The sequence below is a fragment of the Theropithecus gelada genome, chromosome 19, assembly GCF_003255815.1.
Source record: "Theropithecus gelada isolate Dixy chromosome 19, Tgel_1.0, whole genome shotgun sequence".
NCBI classification, from domain to species: domain Eukaryota; kingdom Metazoa; phylum Chordata; class Mammalia; order Primates; family Cercopithecidae; genus Theropithecus; species Theropithecus gelada.
The window spans coordinates 7,888,359-7,916,323 of record NC_037687.1 but is presented as its reverse complement, the minus strand read 5'-3'; the positions used below and the strand labels follow the sequence as shown (position 1 = coordinate 7,916,323).

At 58.0% G+C, this 27,965-nt stretch overlaps 2 protein-coding genes across 6 annotated transcripts; both read right to left on the bottom strand.

Annotated features, from left to right (window-relative positions):
• Nucleotides 1-680: 680 nt before the first annotated feature.
• Nucleotides 681-11,292, bottom strand: MAP2K7 (mitogen-activated protein kinase kinase 7). 3 transcript variants are annotated; one of them, XM_025368601.1, is made up of 12 exons: nt 11,004-11,292; nt 9,208-9,255; nt 5,163-5,304; nt 4,930-4,996; nt 4,687-4,800; nt 4,488-4,607; nt 4,234-4,341; nt 3,969-4,148; nt 3,800-3,880; nt 3,541-3,683; nt 2,935-2,980; nt 1,360-2,831 (listed from the first exon to the last, which is right to left on the bottom strand). In XM_025368601.1, exons 1-12 carry the CDS (start codon nt 11,125-11,127, stop codon nt 2,697-2,699), a joined length of 1,308 nt encoding a protein of 435 aa, XP_025224386.1. In that variant the 5' UTR covers nt 11,128-11,292; the 3' UTR covers nt 1,360-2,696. The 3 variants fall into 3 exon arrangements, with proteins under 3 accessions (XP_025224387.1, XP_025224386.1, XP_025224388.1); XM_025368602.1 differs by lacking the exon at nt 9,208-9,255 and having other exon boundaries at nt 681-2,831; nt 3,541-3,704; XM_025368603.1 differs by lacking the exon at nt 9,208-9,255.
• A 2,691-nt stretch (nt 11,293-13,983) lies between these two features.
• Nucleotides 13,984-26,740, bottom strand: LRRC8E (leucine rich repeat containing 8 VRAC subunit E). 3 transcript variants are annotated; one of them, XM_025367654.1, is made up of 4 exons: nt 26,651-26,700; nt 22,075-22,217; nt 20,188-20,330; nt 13,984-16,973 (listed from the first exon to the last, which is right to left on the bottom strand). In XM_025367654.1, exons 3-4 carry the CDS (start codon nt 20,323-20,325, stop codon nt 14,721-14,723), a joined length of 2,391 nt encoding a protein of 796 aa, XP_025223439.1. In that variant the 5' UTR covers nt 20,326-20,330; nt 22,075-22,217; nt 26,651-26,700; the 3' UTR covers nt 13,984-14,720. The 3 variants fall into 3 exon arrangements, with proteins under 3 accessions (XP_025223439.1, XP_025223438.1, XP_025223440.1); XM_025367653.1 differs by lacking the exon at nt 22,075-22,217 and having other exon boundaries at nt 26,651-26,740; XM_025367655.1 differs by lacking the exons at nt 20,188-20,330; nt 22,075-22,217 and having other exon boundaries at nt 26,651-26,705.
• Nucleotides 26,741-27,965: the final 1,225 nt, after the last annotated feature.

Below are 27,965 nucleotides of genomic sequence, written 5' to 3'. Positions count from 1 at the left end.
AAAAAACACAACAATTAGCCAGGCGTGGTGTTGCACGCCTGTAGTCCCAGCTACTCAGGAGACTAAGGCAGGAGAATCGCTTGAACAGAGGAGGGGGAGATTGCAGTGAGCCGAGATTGCACCACTGCACTCCAGCCTGGGTGGCAGAGCAAGACTCCATCTCAAAAAAAAAAGTAAAGAGGGTGACATAGTGATAGAAGCATGACAGACCGGTCACCTCCCTGCTCATACCTACCAGGTGGCCCGCTGGGCAAGGTGGCGATCCCTGGGAGCAGGGCCAGCAGTAGCACGGTGCCCAGCATGCTGGACCAGCTGAAGTCGGAGTGTTCGGGGCCAGAGCAGACACCAGCTGGGCTGCACCCAGGTCCCGCACGTGGGCAGGCGGCCCTGTCCTTGGCCAGGAGGGAGGCAGGGAGTGGGGGTGGCAGACTGAGGGGCTGACACCAGAGCCAATGTCCAAGGCCTGGAGGGATTAAGGGATCCTCTGCTGCCCGACCTGTGGCTAATGGGGGTAGGGGGTCCCTCACACCAGCTGCTTGATATCCATTGGCAAGTCACTACAAACACCTCCCATTCAGCTCCCAAACCTGCCTCAGTCTCCCCTCAATGCAGAGGCCTCCCCCGACACCCACCCCCTTGCCCCCTCGCCCTGCCAGGCCCATGACACACCACAGACTCGGTGGAAGAAAAGGGAGGGATTTATTCTCAAGCGTCTAAGGGTTTACAAATGTGGGCATTTTGTTTTAAAAAGGGGCAGGGCGCCACTGGCAGCCTGAGGAGGGGTCCATTGGCTGGTGGGCTGGCCCGAGCCACCCTCAGGCCCCTGCCCGCCCGGTCCGCCCTCTGCCTGGTCCAGAGGGATGGCTGGTGACGAGGGGGGAGGTCTTGGGAGAGGCTGGGAGGCAGGAGAGACTCCCCCAGGGCTCCCCACTTAACACTGAAGGGGGTGGGGGTGGGCAGACACACACTCATAAAACAGAAAATAAAGTTAAATAAAAATAAAACCAGGCAGCCCGGCCTCAGGCCTGTGCTGGTCCTGGGACCAGCCATGCAACCTTCCGGGAATCCGCAGAGGCCCCCATGGCTGGACACGGGAGGAGAAAAGGGCCAGGCCTGTTGGCACCCCCACCCAGCAGACCCCTGGCCCCTGACAAACGGACCAAGGGGCAAGAGAAGGTGGCGTTCCCCGCTGGGGGCAGAGAGAAGATGACGTCTATGACTTTTTAAACATGCGGCGTTTTGTGAATATCATAACAGAGTCAACAGGCTAGGTGAGAGGAGAGGGATGCTACCTACGCTGCCCCCGCCACAGCCAGCCGGCTTCTGCGCCTTTGGTGTTGGTTTTTCTTTGTGGTTTTACGGGATTTTGTTTTTTTTTTTCTTGTTTTTTTTTTTTATTTTTTCTTGTCCACTTGATTTGCATGCAACACCCACAAAAAGGAAACACACCCCCTCCTGCTCTGGCCACCCCAGCGGGCTCCGGGGGGCACCTGGCCTGGGCCCCCGGTGCACACACTCGGGCCTTCCCAGTCCTGCACCTCAACATGGGCTGGGCCAGGTGTGGGTGAGTGGAGGAACGGCCAAGGGCACAATGGGGGTGACCGCCTCACACCCCCACCCTCAGCCCGGCCCCCACCCCTGCTGGAGCTTGTCATACGTCCTCAAACCCCCATATCCACTCCCTCTGCCCTCGATCCCGGACTCCCTCCGGACCCCTCCCTTGGCCCCGCTCTGTCACCGACTCCCTCCGGTCACCTGCTCTGTGCCATGCCCCGTGCCCACCTTCCCTGAAGGCCATCCTGTGCAGTGAGGGCCCCGCAGACCCTTCCGCACCCCCTGAGGTCTTCAACTCACCCCCAAGCTGTGGCTCCCAGAGACCCCAGAGCAGCGGCCCCAGCCCAGCCCCCCAGTGCCCGAGGGCAGTTGGGGCCACACGACAAGCAGCTAAACGTGACTTTGGTAAAAGTTTCTGAAGGTACCGACAAACCCCATGAGAACAAGCTCTCCTCCCACCACCCCAAACACCCCACCAAGTACAATAAAATACAATAAACTCCAAAAAGGACCCCCTGAGATCAAAGAGAGAGAGAGAGAGAGAGAGCGCAGCCCCATCTGGCAGCAGTGGCAACGCCCACACCGCCTGGCTGGGGGCCGCTGACTCATTGCGCCACGGGAGACCTATGCAGACCCAGGGGACCTGTCAGGAGGTGGCTGGGCACAGGCTCAGGCCAGGAGACAGAGGCAGGGAGGGTGACGGGAGAGCCAGACAAGGACAGAGAGGTAGAGCGGAGGACAGAGGGTGACGGAGGAGAAACAGGTGCGTGGGAGTGGCGAAGGGCACAGCACGCTGGGAGCGTGGTGGCTGCGGGACTCGGGGGCTCTCTCCTGGCCCCTGGGGGCCGCCCCGGCCCAGAGGCTGCGGCTGAATGAACAGCGACTCTGTTCGCGGCCTGCTGTCTTCCGTTCACAGTGTCTGTCGGGGGACGCACATGGCCGGCTTACCCCGGGGTGGGAAGGGCGGGGGCCTGGTAGGCCCGGGGTGGGGGGGTGGGTGGGCACCCCCCACTCTCTGTCCTCAGCCCTCGGTGGCCGTCCAGGTCCCAGGTCTCCCCTGACAGGCAGCTGGGTGGCCAAGTGGGGAGGGGGGCCTGTGGCCATGCCCCTGGCCCCCTGTGGGGCTGGCCGCCACCAAGCAGCTACCTGAAGAAGGGCAGGTGGGGCTGGCTCAGGACGCCGCTAGTCCGCGGTGACTCAGTCTTCGCCATGACATCCTTGAACCAGGACGCCACGTCCACCTCCAGCGTCTCGTAGCGCTTGATGAAGCTGTGTTCCTGTGGGCCCGAGGGGGTGGGGCTTAGGAGGAGAGGGTCTTCCCTCCGGGCCTCGCGCCGCTGCAGGGACAGGACAGGGACTGGGAGGGCCCCAGGTACTCACAAGTAGCTTATTATACTTTGGTCTCTTCCTGTGATCTTTAGTAAGGCTAGAGGAAGAGAACGGAAGACAGATGTGAGAGCAGGGCAGGAGGGGATGCTGGTCCCACCCCCGTGGTCAGGCCCTCCCCAAGGAGCCAGCGGTCCCCAAGATGTGTGTGGCGGAAGGAGCTGTGGATGTCCTCAGGACCCCGGCTGACGGCTGGGAGCAACTGTGAGTCCCGGAGCCTCCGGGCTAGGTGGCAAGGGCCTGACTTCGGGGGTCAGAGCTGGCTGAGGTCCCCCAGAAACTTGGGTGGGGCTTCCGAGAGAATCAGACATGGCCCTCCTGCACTTGTAGCTGTGTCTGTTGCAGAAGCGTGCTCACAATCTCCCACAGCCACCCTGCCAAATGCTACAGGGCTGGCTGTCCCCTCGGGCAGGTCCAAACCCAGGTCGTGGCTCCCCAGGTACCAGCTCCAGCTCCTGTCTGCAGCCACCAGCCACGAGCCCGCCCACAGGCGCATCCACCCATCCCAGGGTGGGGCCTCCATTCCGCTCCCGCCTTGCCTCCCCAGCTGCCCAGAGCAGCGGGCTGTCCCTGACCTCCCAAGCGGAGGGAGGGTCTCACCAGTCTTTGACGAAGGACTGGAAGTCCCCCGAGAAGCCCATGTGTCCGGGCAGAAGCGGGGGCTCTTCCTGTAGGACTTTGGTGAGGACCTCAAAGTCCGTCTTGCAGTTCTTGTAGGGAAACTGTCCTGTTGCCAGCTCCACCTGGGAGGGAGATGGGCAGGGCTGGACCGGCCAGGACAGGTTTGTGTTCTCCTCCCTCCGAGTCCCCCAGAAGCCCTCACTCCTGGCTAGAGAAAAGGGGCAGGGCCCTAACTCACCAACGAGATGCCCAGGCTCCATACATCGGCCCGGATGTCATAGTCTGGCTTGGTGGGGTCTGGGGGGTCAATGCGCTCAGGCTACAGAAGGAGGAGGAGAAGATGTATCTCCAAGTCTGGGCCGGGCTCCCAGGCCCCACCCCTCCCCCGCTGGAGGGCCCCCACTCACCGCCATGTAGGCTGCGCAGCCGGCGCTCCGCGTCTTGGCTTTGGAGTCCACCAGGCGGCCGCTGATGCCGAAGTCGCAGAGCTTGATCTGGCCCCGCTCGTCCAGCAGGATGTTGGAGGGCTTGACGTCGCGGTGGATGACACCGTGCTTCTCCTTCAGGTAGTACAGCGCCTTCACAATCTGCAGGTAGGCAGAGGAGGGTGCATGTGACCGGGGGCACAGGCCCAAGGCCACCTGCCCGGTGCACGCCCCCCCGGCCACTCACCGCCACTGTCATCTTGCCCAGGATGCGCTCAGGGATGGGGCCCTGCATCCGCTTCTTGAGCTTCTCGGCACAGGTGCCCATGAGCTCCATGGCGATGAAGACGTCCGTCTGCAGTAAGAGGGGGTTCCCGGGGGAGCTGTGTCTTCTGGCCCAGCCCCCAGAGGCTCTGCTCCCTGGGAAGGGGCAGGGGGTGAGGGAGGAGGAGACCCTGCAGGGTGCGGGGGAGGGGGCACCTGGCATGGCTGGGGACTCACGTTGGTGATAAACGTCCCAAAGCACTGCACAATGTAAGGGCAGTCATGGCTCTTGAGCACCACATCCAGGTCCATGAGGATACGCTTGTTCTCCTCCTTGTTCCCCGAGCGCCGCATTTGCTGCACAGGCAGGGACAGGAGGGAGCCTTAGCACCGGCCCGGGGTGTGGGGCGCAGCTGGGGTAGCCGCCAAGGCTCACCTTAACGGCAATGACGTGGCCGGTCTTCCGGAAGCGCATCTTCCACACCTGGCCGCAGGTGCCGCTGCCCATCTCACCCAAGTTCTCCAGGTCATTGATTTCTGCCTGGTAGCGCTGGGAGGAGACGGAGGGTTGGAGGGTCCCCGGGGCCTCTGTCACCGCCCCCCGCCCCCCACTGGCACCCCCAGGATGGGTCCAGCCTGGCTGGGCCTCCTCCCTCTCCCGCCACAGTGAAGGTGGTACCTGGCCCCCGATGGTCAGGTAGCCCGTCTGCTTCATGATCTCCTGCAGCTTCTGGTCAATCTCAATGCTGGGGACACGGAGCAGGTGCCGGTGGAGGTGGGTCCTGACCTTAGGTTGGCCACCCCAGCCCCCCATACCGGGGTTCTCACCGGTTTAACCACCCTCCTCCTGAGGCTGGCACAGTGGCCCCTCAATGCTGCTTCCCACCCAACCCTGCCGGGCCCCTGGCTCACCTCTCCATGCTTCGGGGCGTGAACAGGGTTGATGGGAGCCCCAGCATGTGGCGGGGCCGGGCGGGGGGCGTGGGGTGCTGCGGGGAGCTCTCCGAGGATGGCGAGCGGCTGCCCCCATCGTTGGCCAGCGGGAGCTGCAGGGCTGGGGGGGTGAGAACCAGTGGCAGGGGAGGGGTCAGCACCCAGCTGGTCTCAGCTCCACATCTGGCACTCCAGGGAGAGGTCGGGACCCTCACCTTCCCCTCCTGGGCTTCCCTAGCTAGGCCGGCACAGCCCCTGCCCTGCTGGGCTGGAGGAGCTGGGGTCTCCCTCCCACCCCAGACTGTCCTCAGGGTCCCTTGTCTCATCCCCTGACGTGGAAAGAAATGGAAGAGGCTGGCAGGGGAGAGGGAGCCCCAAGTCTACGCTAACGGAGAAACGAGACGGGGACCTGAGGTGTCCCTCGGCCGGGCAGCCTCCCTGACAGGTGTGGGCGCTTCCTCCCACTTCTGCCCAGGAAGCAGGCCCAGGACCACGGCGCCCACAGGCTGGATAGGCGGGGGTGGAGTGCCTGCCGGGGCTGGCCCGGGCTGTGGCTCTGCTGGTAGCACTAAACTTGGCTCCCAGACGAGAGCGAGCAGGGCCACCCTGGGGAGGCAGTGGGCACGAGACCCAGGTTTCAGGCTGCCTTGCCCCATGTTCTGTTCCGGGGTCGGGAGGGCCCCCTCGGGCCAGTGGGCTGACACGGGGGCCTCCCGGCCTGGCCTGCAGAGCTGGGGCCCGTGGGGGCAGGACAGGACCTCAGGGGGCCTGCATCATCTGGGAGGAGAGTTGGGGGGCACAGCTCCTGCAGGGGCTGGCGGGACCAGGTGGGGCCAATGCTGGGCCAGGCAAGGGTTGGCTCATCCAGCAGCCTGCATGCGGGCAGCTCGGGCATGCTACAGCGGGCGGGCAGGCGGCGGGCAGGCAGCGGGCACCCTGGGGCGGGCAGGCAGCATTAGGGGTGGGAGGGCAGGAGACAGACAGACAGACAGGAACCAAGACTTGGGCCCAGGTGCCCAGAGGAGGCACTGCACAGACAGGCCAGAGAGGGGCCTGGGACAGGAGGGCAGCTTCCTGGAGGAGCTAGGGTCTCCCTGGCTGGGCTGGCGATGGGGTGCAGGAACAGAGGCCGGGATGCCAACGTGGCCTCCAGAGGAGCCAATCCTGACACCTCACATCCCAGAGGCCCTGACAACAGCTACACACACCTCCCAAGGTGCCCCTCCCACAGGGGCTGGGGCCTGCCGCTCTCCCAAAGCCCTCAACGGACAACCCCCTCTCTCCCTCTCTTCTTCCTGCCTCGTCCACCTTTTCTCCCCACAGTTCTGCAGGCTCCTGGTGACTGGTGCCCAGGGACTAACACGAACAGACAGACCCGCTCCATGCTGGCAGCTAAACCCCGTCCCTCCCCTGGGTGCCTGGGACCCTGATCTCAGCCAGTAGGAGAGGCAGGAGGACGCTGACCTCAGTCTCAATCAGGAGGCCCAGCACTGCCCCTACCTGGTCCCACCAGCCCCTGCAGGAGCTGTGTCCCCTTGCTCCCCTCCTGGAGGACCAGGCAGGAGCTGGGGAAGGGCTCTGGGGACCTGGGGACACAGCCAGGCCCAGCTTTCTTAACTGGCCTAGAGTCCTCACCTCCCATGCCCCTCCCGCTGTCCTGGCCACTGCAGCCTCCACAGCACCACGTCACCTCCCACTGGTGCTTTTTTTTTTTTTTTTTTTGAGATAGGTTCTCACTCTGTCGCCCAGGCTGGAGTGCAATGGCGTGATCTCAACTCACTGCAACCTCCACCCCCCAGGTTCAAGTGATTCTCCTGCCTCAGCCTCCTGAGTAGCTGGGATTATAGGCACACGCCACCATGCCCAACTAATCTTTGACTTTTTAGTAGAGACGGGATCTCGCTGCGTTGGCCAGGTTCCCCCCTTTGCTTCTTCAGGTCCCTGTGCCTCTGCTCTGTCCATGGCCCGAGCCACAGCCCCGATCCTCTTCTGGCTCCCGAGGGCCTGTGCTCCCCTCACACCCAGCCCCCAACCCCTGTGCACCTGGTGTCTCTTGAGACACTGCGTGGTTCCCGCCCTCAGAGAGTATCTGAGTCCCACTCCCGCCCTGCACTCAGGGGGTGAGGACCACAGCCCTCGAGGAGTCCTGTGGGCCCCCTCCCCGGCACAGCCCACCAGGCCTTCTGAGGGCGGCCCCAGAGCCTGGGGAGGAGGCTGCTGGCCTACAGACTGGAGCACGGGGGAATGGAAGGGAGGGCTCAGGTAGGCACTGGGAGAAGGAGGTACACAAAGGCCCTGAGAACAGAGGCCACAGAGGTGGTGATGGCCACATGGCAGCTCAGGAGGGTGGAGTGACAGCAAGAGGGTGAGGATGAGAGAGAAAGAATGGATGAGAGAGAGCGAGAGGCTGGAGGGCACGTGTCTGCTGACAGGAGCCACAGGTGTGCAGGCTGCCATGTCAACATGCACGCACACGCCGTGCAAGTGCACACAAGCACAACACACACGCGGGGCATGCCGCTGTGGACCCAACACCCATGCAGCTGGGACAGAGTCCCCATTGCCCATCGGACACACACACACACTCACAGTCACTCACAGGGCCAGGCACCCCATCTACTCCCTCTCCCAACACAGGCGTGGGGCACAGCCTGCATGCCCACCACAGGCTGGCACTACGCTCAGAGCCCGGGCAGGGCTGTCTTCTCTCCCCCTACCTCCTTCAAGACGCTTTTTACATTTTTTTTGTTTTGAGACGGAGTCTTGCTCTGTTGCCCAGGCTGGAGTGCAGTGGCACGATCTGAGTTCACTGCAACCTCCACCTAATCTCTTTTATGTTTTTTTTTTTTTAGATGGAGTTTCACTCTTGTTGCCCAGGCTGGAGTGCAATGGAGCGATCTCGGCTCACTGCAACCTCCGCCTCCCGGGTTCAAGCTATTCTCCTGCCTCGGTCTCCCGAGTAGCTGGGATTACAGGCATGCGCCACCATGCCCGTCTGATTTGTATTTTCAGTGGAGACGGGGTTTCTCTATGTTGGGGTCTCGAACTCCCAACCACAGGTGATCCGCCGGCCTTGGCCTCCCAAAGTGCTGGGATTACAGGTGTGAGCCACCGCGCCTGGCTTAATGTCTTGCATTCTTAATAGCGACAGGGTTTCACCATGTTGGTCAGGCTGGTCTCGAACTCCTGACCTCAAGAGATCCACCCTCCTTGGCTTCCCAAAATACTGAAATTACAGGCATCAGCCACTGCGCCTGGCCCGTTTTTTAAATTTTTGAGACAGGATCTTGCTCTGTCACCCAGGCTGGGGTGCAGTGGTGTGATCATGGCTCACTGTAGCCTCGACCTCCTGGGCTCAGATGATCCTCCTGTCTCAGCCTCCCTGAGTGTTGGGATTACAGGTATGAGCCACTGTGCCAGGCCTCCCCAGCGGCTTTGTTCAATGCCCACCTTCTCCAGAGGTTCCCCCAGGCTGGCCCCCTGCAGGGCCACTCACCCGGCTAGAATGTTCTCTCTGGTGGGAATGTGCTCCCTGTCCAATGGGCCCCCCTACTACAGCCCCCGCTACAGAGGAGAGGGGCTCCGTCTGTTCTATTCACTGCTGTGTCCCTGGCGCCCAGGGATGCTATGGCACCCGGGGAGGGGGAGTGCTATGTGTTCATCTAGTTATTGAGAGGGATCCATAGGCACAGGCCACCCACCAGGCCCGACTTTCTCTTTCAGTTACACACACACAGGCGTGCACGCCCTTGAAGGCCATAGACTCCCATTCAGTGGGGAGCCCACCTCCTCCTCCAGGGAGTCCAAAATGGAGGTGAGAGGAAGGGAGGGGGAGGAGGAGGGAGGACAGAAGAGGCCGGGCTGGGCTGACCGCTGCTTGAGTGGAGTGAGAAGGAAAGTGAGAGGGGAAGGGACATGGGGACACACACAGAGCATGGGGGCCGGGGGACGCCATTCTGCGGCCGGGGCAGCGGTTAGGTCAATGGTGCAGATGTCCAAGCAGCGATGATAAAAAGGCTGGTACCTGCTCGTTGGGACGGGGCAGGAGCAGGGCTTAGAGTGATCACAATAACTGGATGGGGAGAAGGAAGAAAAAAAACAACACCACGATAAATCACAACAGAAACGACCGATTCGTCCAAAAGAAAAGAAATCAAATCATAAACGAGGAGGAGGGGGGGAGGCACCGAACTGCAGAGATGGCCAGGAACCGACAGAGATGGGGAGGGCGGGGAGGATGGGATGGAGCTGACACAGACACAGACGCCTGGAGGGGACTCCTCGGGGGCCTGCCTGCCACCGGCCTCCTAGCTCTGCATGGGAACGGCCACCCATGAAGGCACCGGGGACCCTGGACCCAACCCTGTCTCATCCACTCAGGGGCCAGGGAGGGCAGCCCCAGGGGCTAGCAGGGACCCGTGTCTTAGCTGGGCTTCTTGTCCCAGGCAGTGTCCTGTGCCACAATCTCCACCTCCATGATTTCTCTGGACCCCCAAGAAATTCCCCAAGGAGGAACCCATGCTGACTCAGGTCAGGAGAGAGAGTGACAGGAGAATGTCAGGTTGTGAAGGTCAGGCTGGGTGACCAGGGAATGGGGTGGGGTGCCCACATACAAGGGGGTACCTTTCTCGTCTGTCCTAATGACTCCATAGAGAGCTAAATAAACTACAAAGGTCACATCAGAGGACACATGAGAGCATTTTACTGGGTCAAGAAAGACACAAAAACGATCACGGGTCAGGGGTGGTGTTCGCAGGGTTTGAAAATCTGATTCCCTCCAGCCCAGAGGATTTACAGACCAGGCTCTTGGGCAAAAGGCCAAGAGACTAGATATGGTCAGTGTTTCCAAGCCAGGAGTGTGCAGAGTGAGAGGTACTGATCTAGGATGACAAGGTTTCAGGGAAGTAGGTACGGAGATGGTGGGATTGATCAGAAAGCAGGAGGATGTGTGCTGGGGGGTCGGGGGCAGGCCTAGAGTCACACTGGCCTCAGGTGTCCCCAGATCAGGTAGGTGGGTGTGGGTGTGAAGGAAAGGGGAGCCATCACTTGAAAACAGGTGACAAAGTCACCGGGCTGGCTGGGGGTCGATGTGCATTTCTGGAGAGATCAGACACCACACGCTCACCAAGATGGTAACAGTGAAACTGGTCACAGGGATTTGAGGGGGCCTGATGTATGTGGGAGGGGGGTCTGCTGAGCCCAATGCCAAAGTCACTGTCACGGGGGGCAGGGGAGAAGGGAGCCCCCCCCATCCCCTCACCCCAGACACGATCACAGGGAGAGCGAGAGGGAGAATCCTCGGGTCAGAAGAGTTGGGGAGGGGCTCTCTGTGGTAAAGTAACCTCAGGTGTCCCCGGGCCAGGCGTGCGCGTGTGCGTAGATCGTCCGCTGCACAGGGCTGACAAGCCCCCAGGTCGGGGGAGGGGGGCGCCAGACAGTCCCTGAGATGACGAGAGTGGTAACATCAGGTCAAAGGGCACATGTCTGTGTTTTCGGGGCGACCTGAATGTGGTCACGGTCGCGTGGAGTCGGGGAAGCCCGACCCAGAGGATCACGGCGATGGGGGCGGGTCATCAGCTGGGGGCCTCTCCTGGGTCCAGGGACTGGGCTCCCAGGCCCCGAGGGTGCGAACCCCCCCAGAGCTCGCCGGCCCCACGCCCCCCGGGTCACCGTGACCCTCGCCCCGCGAGCCCACAGCGGGGGGGCTGAGAGGAGCGCGAAGCGCCCCGGAAGCGGGGGCGGGGCCTTGTGGCGGGGGCGGGGCCTCCCGCGGCGCGCGCCCCGCCCCGCCCGCCCCCTCCCCCACGCCGCCGTGCTTACTGGGCCTGGGCCGCTGGGGGCTGATATCCAGGTTGAGGTCGATCCTCCGCCGGGCCTCCCGGTTCTCCTGCTTCAGCTTTGCTTCCAGGCGGGACAGCTTCTGCTCCAGGGAGGACGCCGCCATCTTCCCCGCCGCCACCGCCGCCGCGCACCGCCCGGCCGCCCGTCAGTCCGGCAGACAAACACCGCACTGCGCCTGCGCCCGGATGACCCCGCCGAGCCGCCGTCTCGCCCCGCACGGCGCATGCCCGCGGCGCGCACCCGCCCTTCCCCGCGTGCGAACCTCCGCGCGTGCGTGCTTCGGCTCAGCCCAAAGGATGACGCCACCTAGAGCTCGAGGCAGGCAACGAGCAACCCCCGCCTTCCTCGCCACTGCCACCGTACTGCGCGTGCGCCAATTCCGGATCGCTCCAGAGAGAGGCGCTGCGAGGAAACACCATTCTGATGGCGGTGGGCGGTGAGAGCGGTACGCATGCTTAGGCAGGGGAAACCGGGTTCGCGCGCGTGGCTTTTGCGCATGCGCATTTCTGGAACCTCTTTCCCAAGCGGCAGTCGATTCCTGGTCTCCACGGCGGTGCAACCTCAACCTCCTCGCTTTTCACGGTCGGCTTGGGCGTCCTTTCGGAATGCCTTCCTCACTGATGGTGCATTATTAGGATTCCTCTTGTGCTTAATTGCCTCCTAGCCTCCTGCTAACAGCGGGGTGCCCCCTCCTCACCGTAATTAGGCTCCGTCGAGAGCCCTTTTCCTTCTTGCCAGTACGAGCAGGCTCAGAGTTGGCCGAAACCAGGCGGGAGGGGACGGCCATGGGAACCCGACGGTGTGACCCTTGACCTCGGGGACGGGGCCAAGGCCAGAGTTGTTGGCCAGACCCACATGGAACCTCAAGACGCCTCCCGTCATCTCTCTCGCACCGGGAACGTGAGCCCAGCGCCTACACGTGCACAATTCCTGAGGAGGGGCCCTGGGGTTAGGTGCCCGTGCCTGGGTCCCCGGCAGCCTAAACCACTCCTTTAAGTGGTCCGAGGGGTGCTGGGGAAATGTCTCATCTGGAACCCAGGGATCCCCCAAGAGCAGCTTCCCTCTGCTCTTAGATGCGAGAAGGAGGTTCTGATTTTGCAGAGACACCTGGGAGGTGGCCAGGGCCAGTGCAGGCTCTGCCAAGTACCCTTCCAGCTTCTGGCCCAACGAGGGAACACTTTGGGATGAGTGTTACAGGCTTGTCGGAACTCCTCTGGTGACGACTTGTGGATGGAACGCACACAAGTGTAGTGCTGAGGTCTGTACCTTCCCCTCTTCCAGGCGGCCTTCTGTGCCTCTGCTCTGAGAACAAGAGACTCAGCCTTGATTCTGGCACACGGGTGCTACTTGGTCACGTGAAATAAAAGGTTAATATTGGCCGAGCATGGTGGCTTACACGTGTAATCCCAGCACTTTGGGAAGCCAAGGTGGGCGGTCAGGAGTTTGAGACCAACCTGGCCAATTTGGCAAAACCCCCATGTGTACTAAAATTACATAAAAGCCAGGCATGGTGTGTCAGCGCCTGTAATCCCAGCTACTCGGGAAGCTGAGGCAGGAGAATCGCTTGAACCGGGAAGGGGGAGATTGCCCAGATGGCGCCACTGCACTCCAGGCTGAGCGACAGGGCGAGACTCCATTTTGAAAGCAAACTAAATAAAAGGTTAATATTTATTTATTTACTTATTTTTAGAAACAGGGTCAGGCCGGGCGCAGTGACTCACGCCTGTAATCCCAGCACATTGGGAGGCTGAGGCAGGTGGATCACGAGGTCAGGAGTTCAGGACCAGCCTGGCCAAGATGGTGAAACTACGAAAATTAGCTGGGCATGGTGGCAGGCGCCTGTGATGCCAGCTACTTGGGAGGCTGAGGCAGAGAACTGCTTGAACCCAGGAGGTGGAGGTTGCAGTGAACCAAGATTGTGCCATTGCACTCCAGCCTGGGCGACAGAGCCAGACTCCATCTCAAAAAAACGCAACAAAACAAAAAAAACCAGGGTCTTGTTCTGTTGCTCAGGCTGGAGTGGAGTGGTGCAATCACAGCTCACTGCAGCCTCAACCTCCTGGGTCCTGGGCTCAAGCAGTCCTCCTGACTCTGCCTCCCTAGTAGCTGGGACCTCAGGCACGCATCAGCACACCTGGCCAACTGTTTTTGGTATGTTTTTGTAGAGATGAGATCTCACTATGTTGCCCAGGTTGGTCTCAAACTCTTAGGCTGAAGTGATCCTCGCACCTCAGCCTCCCAAAGCGCTGGGTTTACAAGCATGAGCCACTATGTCTGGCCCTAATAAACAGTTTTAGACAATGACAGGAGTGCACATAAAAGATCAAAACTAGAATTTGCATAATTAGTATTATTTATTAAGCACTCAAGGAACAGTCAAGACCAAAGTCCCTACCTGTCCTTGGAAAAATGTCACCTCTATAGCAGGTGTCCTAACCCTGGAGTCCGCCCACCTTAGGAAGTCCTTGAATATCTCTCTGGGGGAAATCTATCAGCTGCCTGAAGAGCTTTGTGTGTATTTGTACATTTTCCTGAGGAAGGAGGTGCCTGGCTTCATCAGTTTCTTAAAGGGTCTAGGACCTCAAAAGAAATCAGAATCTAGATATTTGGATACCCTTTTTTTTTTTTTTTGGCAGAGGTGGGGTCTCACTATGTTGCCCAGGCTGATCTCAAACTCCTGAGCTCAACCATCCTCCTGCCTCAGCCTCTTAAAGTTCTGGGATTACGGTCATGAGCCACAGAGCCCAGCCATGATACCTTTACATCAAAATTACTTTTTTTTTTTTTTTTTGAGATGGAGTCTTGCTCTGTCACCCAGGCTGGAGTGCAGTGGCGTGATCTCGGCTCACTGCAAGCTCCGCCTCCCGGGTTCACACCATTCTCCTGCCTCAGCCTCCCAAGTAGCTGGGACTACAGGCACCCACCACCACGCCCGGCTAATGTTTTTTGTATTTTTAGTAGAGACAGGGTTCCACCGTGTTCTGCAGGGTGGTCTCAATCTTCTGACCTCATGATCCACCCGCCTCGGCCTCCCAAACTGCTGGGATTACAGGCATGAGCCACCGCGCCCGGCCTACATCAGCATTTCCCAACATGCCATGTCAGGACCACTTACTTGCACCAGAACTACCTGGGATACTTATTTAGGAACAGACTCCTGGCCCCCAACCAAACCTCCTGAGTCAGTCTTTCAGGGGTGGGGACTGGGATATTTTGTTTTGCACCGACTCCCTAGGTGATTTTGCTGCTTAGCCAAATGACAACCATTGTTCTGAGCTCACATATAACACGGCGAACAACTGTGTCTGTGTCCTCTCCTTGGGAGAGAACCCCAGATGTAAGTTGCTTTGTCTGTTGCATGGGGAGGGGGAGTGTTGGAAATCCCACTGGGATGTGTCCTTTCCCCCATATGTGGCACTAATTGAGCCGGAATATACAGGGAGAGGCAGCAGTTCTGGTCTAGGGATGGGAGCAAGGCCAGCCAGGCTGCCAGAGAGACAGGTGTGGTTTTGGAGAATCCCATGACTGAGTTAATCCCTCCATACCAGGTTCCACCCCAACTCCACAACATCCTCTCTCTCTCCCCAGACAAACCAGCCCCAGATCCTCCTGGGTCCCTGAAAGCTGACACAGCCGTCTTGGAAGACAATGGTTGAGATTCCAGGGCGGAAGCATTTTTAAGGCCCCACCCCGGCTTCATTCCTCCTCCATCTTGTCCCGCACCTCTGCCGGCAGACCCTGGTAAAGGGTGTCTTCCACCAGGAGCCCCGCCTTCTTTAGCCCCCCACAGTTGCCAAGTTCTTCAGGCAGCGCCTCAAGGCGGTTTCCTTTGAGCTCCAGGCGGCTGAGGGCCCTGAGGGCACCCACGTGGGGCGAGAGCTGGCTCAGCTGGTTGTCACCCAGAAGCAATGTCCGAAGCTTACGGCAGAAGAAGAGCTCGTCGGGCAGGGCCTCTAGGGCATTGTAGGAGAGGGCCAGGTGCTGTAGGTTCTGCAGGAGGCCCACCTCGGGTGGCAGGGAGTGTAGCCCGTTGTGGGACACGTCCAGCAGACGGAGGCCCGAGCACAGGCCGAGCTGGGAGGGCAGGGTCTCCAGCTTGTTGTAGCTCAGGTAGAGCTGCTCCAGGCTCCTGAGCTTCCGCACGTGCTCGGGGACATAGGCGATCTGGTTGTGCCATAGCCTGAGCGTGACCAGCTTCCGGCAGTGCTGGAAGCTGAGGATTTCCTCGATGGAGCGCAGGTGGTTGTCCTTGAGGTCAAGTTCCTGCAGGGCGCCCAGGCTGAACACTGCGTGGGGGATGCGTTCCAGCCCGCAGGCCACCAGCTCCAGCTCCCGCAATGCCGCCAGTTTCTTAAGGCTGTTCAGGGCAACCAGACGGGCCCCATCATTGTGCAGGCTGAGCCTCTGCAGGTGGCCGGCGACGTCGGTCACACTGGCTGGGACCTTCCCAGCGTTGCTCCTGAGGGACAATACCTTGAGCTGCTTCAGCTCCCGGAGGCTCTCCAGGGTGGCCGCCCGAGCCAGCTCCTGGGGGAAAAGCCCCTCCAGGTGCAGCTCCTCCAAGCCCCGCAGCCCGAACACCCAAAGCGGCACCTCGCGGAGCTCTTCGCATTTGACGCGCATCACCTTCAGGTGGTCCCGCAGGAAGACCTGCAAGGAGAAGGGTAGCCTGGTGGGCGAGTGGAGCAAGCTGAGCTCCTGTAAGTGCACCAGCTGCGACAGCCCCGGGGGGAAGGTGATATCGCAGATGGCCTCCAGCCGGAGTGACTCCACCTCACTGAGCTCAAAGATGGTGTCGGGCAGTCCCGGAAGCATGCAGAGGGCCAGCTCCAGCCGACCTGCGGCGTTACGCTGCAGCTTCTGTCGAAGCTTCTCGGGCGTCCACTCATGGTTGAGATTGAGCTGCTTTAGACGGCTTTCGCTGACCTCGGACAGGAAGACAGCGAAGCGCTTGGAGTAGAGGGAGTCATACTGATCGATGAGGTGCAGCATGAAGGCAAAGTCGTTCTTGACATCAGGGATGTCCCCCATGCCAGTCTCCTCCCGCACGGAACGGAAGGAGTACTCCTTGAGGGGCCGGTGGAAGAGCCAATAGAGCGTGTAGATGCAGGTGAGTCCGTAGATGCACACGAAGGAGATGTAACAGAAGGCCAGCTTGGAGAAGAGGTGGGCCTTGGTGTGGTTGCAGCAGAAGCTGGCGTAGCCCGTGACCTCTGACGTCTCCACCCTACAGGCCACCAGGAAACTGATCTTCTCCACGTAGACCAGGTTGTAGACCAGGATGGCCAGGAACTTACACACTTTCAGCACCGTCTGTCGGATGTACATGGTGTACAGGATGTCACCCTCTTCCACGTGCACACGGAACTTCTTCACCTTCTCAAACAGGGCTTTGGCTTGCTCACCCTCCTTCTTGTCCAGCAGGGTGACAACTGGAGGCTCGGTCACCACCTTCTCTGGTTCCGCCAGCACTTTCTCCTTCTCACCCTCCCCTGCCTTCCCCGGCGCGGCCCCTGCCGTGGCCACTGTGGTGGCCGAGGCCCGTCCGGCGGCTGCTGGGCCCTTCTGGTTCTCCCCAGAGACCTCGGACAGGGCCCTTGTGGTCCATGGAGAGTCGAAACACTTGCCCAGGATGGAGATGAAGTGTTCGATCTTGGAGCTGGTGCCAGGGAACTTGAACCAGAAACTGGTGCAGACCATGAAGATGAGTGTGTGAATGACCACGAGGTAGGGGAAGTATTTGGCATACCAGTGCAGGGCCGTCTCGTAGCACAGCTGGTTGATGAAGCTGTATTGCTGCAGGTCCAAATTGTTCTTAAGGCCTTTAACCTCCTGCAGGGCCCCCATCTGCTCAGGGCTCCTCCGAGGCAGCAATTGCTGGCACGGGGCCTCTGATAAGTTCTCCTGGGGCTCGTGATTGGGTAGACAGATGATCTTGTCCTGTGTCACCTGAGGAGCAAAAGAGACTGAGGGCTGTAATCCTAGCACTTTGGGAGGCTGAGGCGGGCGGATCACTTGAGGTCAGGAGTTCGAGACCAGCCTGGCCAACATGGTGAAACCCCGTTTCTACTAAAAATACAAAATTAGCCGGGCGTGGTGGTGGGCACCTGTAATCCCAGCTACTTAGGAAGCTGAGGCAGGAGAAATCGCTTGAACCCGGGAGGCGGAGGTTACAGTGAGCCGAGATCGTACCATTGTACTCCAGCCTGGACGACAGAGTAGGACTCCGTCTCAAAAATAATTAATTAAAAAAAAAAAAAGAAAATGAGGGAGATGGGGGAAAAACAGGCTGAAGGTGGGAGACCCCCGCATCCCCCATCTCTGACTGTTGCCAGCCAGCTGTGACTGTGGAAGAGTTTTGCTAAACCTCTAAGCACTGGTCTTTTTTCTTTTTCTTTTTTGAGACTGAGTGTCGCTCTGTCACCGAGGCTGCGTGCAGTGGTGCAATCTTGGCTCATTGCAACGTCCCCCTCCCAGTTCAAGCAATTCTCCTGCCTCAGCCTCCTGAGTAGCTGGGGCTACAAGCACGCAGTACCACGCCCAGCCAATTTTTGTATTTCTAGTAGAGATGAGGTTTCACTATGTCGGCCAGGCTGGTCTCGAACTCTTGGCCTCAAGTGGTCCCCTGCCTCAGCCTCCCAAAGTGCTGGGATTACAGGCATGAGCCACCGCAACCAGCAAAGCACTGGTCTTTGAGAAAAGGAACTGGGTTGAATCGTGTCCCCCGAAAAGATGTTGAAGTCCCAACTCCGAATTCTTATGAATGTGGTATTATTTGAGCTGCGTCAGGCGGCTCCTGTTTGGTAATAGGGTCTTTGCAGAGGTAGTCAAGTTAAGACAAAGCCAGCAGGGTGGGCCCAGGATGACTGCGCCTTAGAGAAAGGGGAAACATAGACACAGAGACAGACACAGAGAGAAGATGACGGGAGGATACAGGGAGAGGCTGGGTGTGGTGGTTCAGGCTTGTAATCCCAGTGATTTGGGAGGCAATGGGACAGGGGCCAAGTCGGGGTGGTAGAGGAGGATTGCTTGAGGCCAGGAGTACAAGGTTACAGTGAGCTATGATTGCGCCACTGCACTCCAGCCTAGGTGACAGAGCTTGCTAAAAAAAAAAAAAAAAAAAAAAACTGTCTCGGCTGGGCGTGGTGGCTCATGCTTGTAATCCCAGCACTTTGGGAGACGGAGGCAGGGGGATCACAAGGTCAGGAATTCAAGTCCAGCCTGGCCAACATACTGAAATTGCGGCTCTCCTAAAAATACAAAAACAAAAAAATTAGCCGGGCATGGTGGCACACGCCTGTAATCCTGGCTACTTGGGAGGCTAAGCCAGGAGAATTGTTTGAACCTGGGAGGCAGAGGTTGCAGTGAGCCGAGATTGCACCACTGCACGCCAGCCTGGGTGACAGAGGGAGGCTCCAGTCTAAAAAAAAAAAAAAAAAAAAAAAAGAAAGAAAGAAAGAAAGAAAAGTACTGGGAGAATGTCATCTACAAGCCAAGGAACCCTTGGAGCTACAATAATCTAGCAGGGAGGCTTGGAAGATTCTCCCTCACTGTCAACTGACGCCTTGATCTCGGACTTCTGGCCTCCAGAACCAGACCCAGAAGAGGAAACATTTCTGGTATTTAAGCCCCTCAATCCTTGCTACTTTGTTACAGAAAAAGTAACAAACTCATAGCAATTGCAGCCCTTTCCAGAGTCCAGGGAGAAAATTGAGCATTATGAAAATACGGGGCTGGGCAAGGTGGCTCACACCTGTAATCCCAGCACTTTGGGAGGCTGTGGTGGGAGGATGGCTTGAGGCCAGGAGTTCGAGACCAGCCTGGGCAACATAGCAAGACCCCCGTGTCAACGTGAAATTAAAAAATTAGCTGGGCGTGGTGGCGTGTGCCTGTAATCCCAGCTACTCTGGAGGCTGAGGCGGGAGAATTACTTGAGCCCAGGAGTTCAAGGCTGCATTGAGCTGTGATCATGCCACTGCAGCACTCCAGCCTGGATGACAGAATGAGACCCTCTTTATTTTAATTTTCAATTATTTTATTATTTTTTTTAAGATGGAGTCTCGCTCTGTCGCCCAGGCTGGAGTGCAATGGTATGATCTCGGCTCACTGCAACCTCCACTTCCCAGGTTCAAGCAATTTTCCTGCCTCAGCCTTCCGAGTAGCTGGGATTACAGGTGTCCACCACCATGCCCAGCTAATATTTATATCTTTAGTAAGGACAGGTTTTCACCATGTTGGCCAGGCTGGTCTCGAACTTCTGGCCTTAAGTGATACTCCCACTTTGACCTCCCAAAATGCTGGGATTACTGGTGTGAGCCACCATGCCCGGCCCCTGTCTTTTTTTAGCCAAAAAAAAGAAAAAAAAAAGAAGGGTCGGGTGTGGTGCCTCATGCCTGTAATCCCAGCATTTTGGGAGGCTGAGGCGGGGAGATCATGAGGTCAGGAGTTCAAGACCAATCTGGCCAACGTAGTGAAACCCTGTCTCTACTGAAAATTAGTGGGGTGTGGTGGCATGTGTCTATAGTGCCACCTACTGAGGAGGCTGAGGCAGGAGAATTGCTTGAACCTGGGAGGCAGAGGTTGCAGTGAGCTGAGACCGTGCCATTGCACTCCAGCTTGGGCAACAGAGGGAGACTCCGTCTCAAAAAAAAAAAAAAAAAAGGCTGGGCGCAGTGGCTCACGCCTGTAATCCCAACACTTTGGGAGGCCCAGGCAGGGAGATCACTTGAGGTCAGGAGTTCGAGACCAGCCTGGATAACATGGTGAAACCCCGTCTCTACTAAAAAACTACAGAAATTAGCCAAGCATGGTGGCGGGCGGGCGCCTATAATCCCAGCTGCTCAGGAGGCTGAGGCAGGAGAACCGCTTATACCCAGGAGGCAGAAGTTGCAGGGAGCTGAGATCACACCACTGTACTCTAGTAGCCTGGGCGACATAGCGAGACTCTATCTCAAAAAAAAAAAAGATAAGGAATGGCATAGCAATGTGGGACTCTGGTGCTCCTGGCTATGGAGGTAAGGAAGATAAGGGGTCTGGATGGGCCTTTGAGGGGCTCTGTCTTCAGTTTCCTCTCACTTTCTTGGGTGATGGGAAGGCTTCCTGACTTCCCCAGACACCTGCCCCACCCCTTTGGTCATGCCCCCTTCACAGGGGAGCACCTCACCTGGAGGGTACAGCCAAAGACCCCGATCATGAGCATGGCCACGGTGAGGTACTCGGCCAGCACGTCCCACCAGGGTTTGAGCACCTTGAATGCAGGCTGCTGTTCCGTGAACTGCTTGAACTCGGCCACGGGGATCATGCTGCCTGTGGGAGGGGACGAGACGGGGGGTGTAGAGAGAGACCCTCAGGATGGAAGGCTCTGCAGGGGGTACCCCGAGGAGCCACCCACAGGCAGGGCCGTGCTCCTCATCTGCCCGTGACCCTCCCTGTTCAAACTTGTCCAAACATCCGAGGTGTGTGCCCCCCACTTCCCTCTTAGCCTGGCCTCAGTCACCCTCCATGCAGACATCACCACCTGCCCAGAACCAAGCGGCCACCGTTCCCCTCTGGGCACCCCTGCACCTGATCTGACTTGTCTGACCTCAAAGAGCACAGTAGGGCTAGTCCACAGGGCCGCCGCCCTCCAGCTTCCTCGCTTGGCTGCCTCCCCGAAACCAGGTATTCCTCTCCCACCCCTGACACCAAGGCCTGAAAACATCTGCCTCGATGCTCCCTGACCGCAGACACTCAGCGTCTGGGCCAGCCTCGGCTCTCACCCCTACCAGACCTGAAAGTGTCACAAGGCTCAGGACTTCCGGGGGTGGGCCCCTCCACCCCCTCCAGGGGCACTCTGGGCACCACCTCCAACCTCCAACCGGAAAAGCCGGCTGGAGCCTGGCTCTGGTTACCAGGGCCCCAGGGGCAGGGAGTGGCCAAGCTGAAGGCTAGTCAGCCCTGGGGGTAGAGGTGACCACGACACCTGAGTTTCTAAAGGGGCTACAGCCCAGAATCATAGGCAGAAACCAGAGACCTGGCTCTGAGAGGGGGCAATGGGGTGTCCGGATGTCCGAGGAGGAGGGAGGACTTGCAAATGGAAAGCTGTCAGGTGACACCTACGACCAGGCCAGGGCTGTGCTGCCAGGTTCCTAGCCGGCCCACTCTGTCTGTTCCCAGGGTCTCCTTTTAGACCAAGGTATCATTATTGCAGATACAGACAGGCCAGCCACAAGTCACACTGGGGCGTGGGGCATGAGCTGAGATGTCACCCTCCCAGGCAGGCGCCCACTTCCCCAGAGGCTGAGGTGGAACAAGGAAGGTGGAGACCCTTAGACCAGCCCACTTCTGCCAACATCCAAGTTCCCCCAGTCCTGGGAGCCTCCTGTCCTTGTCCAGATAGATAATCTGTAACTGGGGCTGGGCGCCGTGGCTCACGCCTGTCATCCCAGCAGTATGGGAAGCTGAGGCGGGCGGATCACTTGAGGTTAGGAGTTCGAGACCAGCATGGCCAACACGGTGAAACCCCAGGTCTACTAAAAATACATAAAAAATTAACCGGGCATGGTGAAGCACACCTGTAATCCTAGCTACTCTGGAGGCTGAGGTGGGAGGGTCTTGATCTGGGGAGGCGGAGGTTGCAGTGAACCGAGATCGTGCCACTGCACTCCAGCCTGGGTGACAGAGTGAGAACATCTCAAAAAACACACAAAAAAGATAATCTGTAACTGGGCACAGGGGTTTGGCCAGGAAGGAGGGCATCTGCCCATCAGGGAGTTCTCTCTGGCTCCCCATCCATCTCCCCAGGAAGAATCTAGGGAAACCCTGGTCCCCTGACGCACAGCTCAGCCAATGATTCTGACACGCCTGAGCCTTGCTTTTCAGTTTGTGTCCCCCCAATATTTTGGGGTGACTCCTGGGTAGAAACAAGATAGGCTGCAGGCTCCACCCACCAAGTTAAAGGCCAGGCAGTCCCCAAAGATCACATCCTTTTACCCCCTCAGGGGCCCCCACTTCAGTCTAGGGAATCAGGCAGGCACGGGGGTGGGTACAGCCTGCCCACATGGGGACTCACCATGCAAGCGTAAAATGTCATGAGTCGGGCCAGGTGCAGTGGCTCACATCTGTAATCCTAGCACTTTGGGAGGCCGAGGCAGGCGGATCACGAGGTCAGGAGTCCGAAACCAGCCTGGCCAGCATGGTGAAACCCCGTCTCTACTAAAAATACAAAAATTAGCCGGGCATGGTGGCGTGAACCTGTAGTCCTAGCTAGGCAGGAGAATCCTTGAACCCGGGAGGCAGAGGTTGTGGTGAGCTGAGATCGTGCCACCACACTCTAGCCTGGGAGATGGAGCGAGACTCCGTCTCAAAAAAAACAAAACAAAAAACAAAAAGTCATGGGTTCCCTGACTCAGGTGGTGACTCACCCAGACTCAAATACATGCAAGGGGGTGCCCAGAGCACAGGGTCCCAAACACCATCGCCCGGCCCTCATGCTCATTCATACTCCCTGCCCTAAGCACAAAGCCAAGTATAGTTTGGGAGGCTGAGGTGGGCTGATCACTTGAGGTTAGGAGTTTGAGACCAGCCTTGGCCAACATGGTGAAACCCCGTCTCTATTAAAAATACAAAAATTAGCCGGTCATGGTGGAGGGTGCCTGTAGTTCCAGTTACTCGGGAGGCTGAGGCACGAGAACCCCTTGAACCCGGGAGGCAGAGGTTGCAGTGAGCCGAGATTGCACCACTGCACTCCAGCCACAAATATCCCAGTCTGCCTGGGTCACCAGTATCTAGAAACATACCAGGACAGCTCAACTATCCCCAGGGGATGAATATGTACATTGCACCCACCAAAATGGATGCTTGGGGTCATTCTAGGTCATGCATATTTGTGCATGAGGGTATAAAGTCCAAGTACATACACTGAGCTTCGGAGAGACCCAGCACCAGGGAGCCTCACATCCTGTTTCAGTTCTGGCCATCCATTAAGTCCTCGAAGGATCCTGCAGGGACAGTACTCCGTTGCTTTACCTAAGAACGTTGACCCCAGGCTGGGCACGGTGGCTCACGCCTGTAATTCCAGCACTTTGGGAGGCTGAAGCAGGAGGATTGCTTGAGCCCAGGAGTTTAAGCCGCTGGGGCAACATAGTGAGACCCCATTTCTACAAAAAAATCTAAAAATTTGCCAGGTGTGGTGGTGCATGCCTGTAGTCCCAGCTACTTGGAAGGCTGAGGTGGGAGGAGTGCTTGAACCCAGGAGTTAGAGGCTGCAGTGAGTCATGAACCAGTCTGGGCAAGACCCTATCTCAAAAACAGAAAACAAAACAGTACTGACTCGGGCTGGGTGCAGTGGCTCTCGCCTGTAATCCCAGCACTTTGGGAAGCCAAAGTAGGTGGATAATTTGAGGTCAGAAGTTCGAGCCCAGCCTGGCCAACATGATGAAATCCTGTCTCTCCTAAAAATACCGAAACAATTAGCCAGGTATGGTGGTGGTTGCCTGTAATCCCAGATAGGTTACAGGTGAGAGGGTGAGGCAGGAGAATCGCTTAAACTCAGGAGACAGAAGCTGCAGTGAGCCAAGATCTCGCCACTGTACTCCAGCCTGGGCGACAAATTGAGACTCTGTCTCAAAAAAACAAAACAAAACAAAACTACTGACTCTGGGGACTGCAGAAGAAATCACACAAAACGCACACAAACACGAGCCGGGACCAACTTCCTGTCCTTGCCACCCTGGTGTGAGCTCCACCAATAGCCATCCCAGGTGCACAGTCACAGACAAGAAGGCAGAAACTCTCAGGGGACCGGGGGGCAGCCACAGGGGCTATCATTATCTGTCTCCATGACTCAAACTTGATCCTCACAAACCTGCCATTAAATTTCCACAGACACAAGACAGGCCCCCACTTTGTCTGAGCAGGGGTGGGGGGAAGGGGTGGTGGGAACAGGGGCTCGAAGAATTGGGGCAGAGCCAGGGAAAACACAACAATGGGACGTATATACGCTCAGCTTCCTCCACCAGACACTGAACGCCTCCTTTTCTCCCAAGTCAGGCAGTGTCGATGTCGGGGACTTTGTTTTCCAGACTCAAGGGAGAGAAATAACTTGTTCAAGCTTCTACAGTTCAAGTGGCATTCGAAGCCTGACCCATCCAGCCTCCAGGTCCTGCCTGTAGGATTGCAACCGCTCTGTTCCCTCTTGGGAGACAGCCTCTTAATTAAAATGCAGCATCTTGCTGGGCATGGTGGCTCATGCCTGTAATCCCAATACTTTGGGAGGCCAAGGCGGGCAGATCATTTGAGGTCAGGAGTTAGAGACCAGGCTAGCCAGCATGGTAAAACCCCGTGTCTACTAAAAATAATAAATTAGCCGGGCGCGGTAGTGGGCGCCTATACTCCCAGCTAATGGGGAAGCTGAAGCAGGAGAATTTCTTTTTTTTTTTTTTTTTTGAGATGGAATCTCTCTCTGTTGCCCAGGCTGGAGTGCAGTGGCCGGATCTCAGCTCACTGCAAGCTCCGCCTCCCGGGTTCACGCCATTCTCCTGCCTCAGCCTCCAGAGTAGCTGGGACTACAGGTGCCCGCCACTTCACCCGGCTAATTTTTTGTATTTTTAGTAGAGGTGGGGTTTCATCGTGTTAGCCAGGATGGTCTCGATCTCCTGACCTCGTGATCCACCCACCTCTGCCTCCCAAAGAGCTAGGATTACAGGCTTGAGCCACCGCGCCCGGCTGAAGCGGGAGAATCTCTTGAACCCAGGAGGTGGAAGTTGCAGTGAGCCGTGATTGCGCCACTGCACTCCAGCCTGGGCGACAGAGCAAAACTATCTCAAAAATCAAACAACAACAACAAAACAGCATCTTTGCCAAAAGCACCTAAGAGCGGTGTTGCATTGCAGCAGGCCAGGCTGGAAGGCCTTCCAGCCTAAGACCATGTGGCTCCCACCAGCCCTGGTTCCTTGCACCCATGCCTCACCCCTCCTCCCTCCCAGGTCCTCCTCAAGCCACTTGCCTCCAAAATATGTGTTGGTGAGTTCCTGCTGGGGGAAGGGTGGAAGAGTGAGACCCTCCACACCCACAGCCTATGCTAAGAGGCAGGGAACAAGGAAGAAACATCCAGCAGTTTTCAGCCCTAAGAGGGGTTTTGTAGAACACAAGGCCCAACTTTTTTTTTTTTTTTTTTTTTTTTTAAGACATAGGGTCCTGACAGATGCAGTGGATCACACCTGTAATCCCAGCACTTTGAGAGACTGAGGCAGGTAGATCATGAGGTCAAGAGATCAAGACCATCCCGGCCAACATGATGAAACCCTATCTCTAAAAATACAAAGATTAGCTGGGCATGGTGCCGCGTGCTTGTAGTCCCAGCTACTCAGGAGGCTAAGGCAGGAGAATCGCTTGAACCTAGGAGGCGGAGGTTGCCATGAGCCAAGATCGCGCCACTGCACTCCAGCCTGGTGACAGAGCAAGACTCTATCTCAAAAAAAAAAAAAAAAAAGAGAGAGAGATATGGTCTTGCTCTGTTACCCAGGCTGGAGTTCAATGGCGCGATCATAGCTCATTGCAGCCTCGAACTCCTAGGCTTAAGCGATCCTCCTGCCTCAGCCTCCCCAGTAGCTGGGACTACAGGTGCATGCTACCATGCCCAGCCAACTTTTGTAATTTTTGTAGAGATAGGGGTCTCGCTATGTTGCCCAAGCTGGTCTTGAACTCCTGAGTCCAAGCATCCTCCCACCTCAGCCTCCCAAAGTGCTGGGATTATAGGCGTGAGCCACTGTGCCTGGCCTCAACCTTTTTTTTTTTGAGATGGAGTCTCGCTCTGTCGCCCAGGCTGGAGTGCCGTGGCCCAATCTCAACGCACTGCAACCTCCACCTCTTGGGTCCGAGCAATACTAATGCCTCAGCCTCCCGAGTAGCTGGGACTACAGGTATGCACCACCATGCCCAGCTCATTTTTGTATTTTTAGTAGAGATGGAGTTTCACGGTGTTAGCCAGGCTGGTCTTGAATACCTGACCTCAGGTGACCTGGCTGCCTCGGCCTCCCAAAGTGCTGGGATTATAGACGTAAGCCACGGTGTCCGGCCGAGCTTCAACCTTTTATACGAGGGAGAAACTGAGGGTCTAGGGTGGGGGAGGGTGGCATCTCTGTAGCCCGTCCTGGGTCAGGCTCCAGGCCTGTGGATTCCCAGGGGGGTAGTTTTGCAAGCTGCCTCTGCTAACGGACTTGAAAGTCTGGGACATCTGTAAGTTCAAGAGCACCAGAGGTCAGGCTTGGTTGAACCCACCCCAAGTGGTAGGTTCTGGGGCTCTGAGGGTCTCCCCGGGATGAGTTGTCAGTGTCTTCCCAGATGCCAAGGGGAGGGGAATGTGGTTGAGATCCCCAAAGTCAAGTTTATCTTCAGCCTGTTTATCTTCACGCTGAGACTTGGCCGGGTCTGCCTGGCTCCCAGGACAGGCACCTCGTGGGCCAGGTTTCCCTTTGCCCCAGCCCGCACCCCCACCCCAACTCCTGGTGTGTGGGGACGGCCTGCCCTGGCCACAGGGCCAGCGCACCTGGAGCGACTCTGCCCCTTGTCCACACCCGGGGACTCCCGGTCCGACTCCCACCCCGCCACCTCGTGGGGTACCCAGAGGCGAAGAGCCACCTACTCACCGTTCCGGGAGGGACGCTGGGCCCAACTCCTGGGTCTCTGGGAGCAGAGCTGCCGCGACTCCCGCAGAGTTCCCGGGCGGGCCGCGAGGGTGAGTCAGGGCAGGCGGGGACAGGAGACCCGGAGCCGCCCCGCCCCGCCCCCGGACGACTCGGCCCCGCCTTGTCGCAGGCGCGCCCAGGTCGACCCTACTCCTGGCGCCTCGCAATTAGCGGGGTTGCGAGGAAGAGAGTGGTCCTATGGTGCTTTGTACTGCTGGGCTTTGGGCTGGCGGGAGATGCAGGGGTCTTAGAACTTTGCAGCTTTGCAGTCTGGCTGGACCCCGGTAGCTGGGGAAACTGAGAGAGCTGGAGACCCTGAACTCCCAAAGGGCCACCCTTCTGGGAACCAGGTCTTAAAGACCCTGTCGAGAAAATGTGGAGGCTGAAGTCAGGCACAGTGGCTCACGCCTGTCATCCCAGCACTTTGGGAGGCCGAGGCAGGCGGATCACGAGGTCAGGAGATCGAGACCATCCTGGCTAACATGGTGAAATCCCGTCTCTACTAAAAATACAAAAAATTAGCCAGGCATGGTGGTGGGTGCCTGTAGTCACAGCTACTGGGGAGGCTGAGGCAGGAGAATGGCGTGAACCCGCGAGGCAGAGCTTGCAGTGAGCCGAGATCACACCACTGTACTCCAGCCTGGGCAACAGAGTGAGACTCCATCTCAAAAAAAAAAAAAAAAAAAAGAAAAGAAAATGTGGAGGCTGGGCTCTGTGACTCACACCTGTAATCCCAACACGTTGGGAGGCCAAGGCAGGAGGATACCTTGGGCCCAGGAGTTTGAAACCAGCCTGAGTAATATAGTGGTACCACATCTCTACAAAAAGTTTTAAAACCTACAAAAACAAAAATTTAAAAATCAGCCAGGTGTGGTGAAGTGTGCCTGTAGTCCCAGCTACTCTGGAGGCTGAGGTGGGAGGATCACCTGAACCTGGGAAGTTGAGAGGCTGCAGTGAGCTATGATCATGCCACTGCACTCCAGCCTGGGCCACCAAGCAGGACCCTGTCTCCAAAAACCCAAAAACACAAAAAAGTGTGGAAGGGCTTCCTCTAACCCCGCAAGGCCCAGTCACCTGGCCTTAAAGCCCAGCCAAGGCACAGGTGACTGGAGTTTTCAGGTGCTGGGAGTGGAGTTGGGGGAGGAGAGGACAGGGGAGGAGAGGCTCTGGCCATGAGGCAGGAACTGGGCTGAATCAACAGAAGTTGAGTAGAGCGGGGATGTCCACCTGTCTGTCCCTGCCCAACACTGTGGTCTGCCCTCCAGGTAAGGGGGTG

Coding starts and splice junctions, on each gene's coding strand:
- LRRC8E (XM_025367653.1), bottom strand. CDS start 20,325: ATGATCCCCGTGGCCGAGTTCAAGCAGTTCACGGAACAGCAGCCTGCA. Junction 16,974..20,187: donor TCTTTGGCTGTACCCTCCAG/GTGAGGTGCTCC, acceptor TTTGCTCCTCAG/GTGACACAGGACAAGATCAT.
- MAP2K7 (XM_025368601.1), bottom strand. CDS start 11,127: ATGGCGGCGTCCTCCCTGGAGCAGAAGCTGTCCCGCCTGGAAGCAAAG. Junction 9,256..11,003: donor CCCCCAGCGGCCCAGGCCCA/GTAAGCACGGCG, acceptor CTCCCCATCCAG/TTATTGTGATCACTCTAAGC. Junction 2,981..3,540: donor CAGTCCTTCGTCAAAGACTG/GTGAGACCCTCC, acceptor CTCTTCCTCTAG/CCTTACTAAAGATCACAGGA.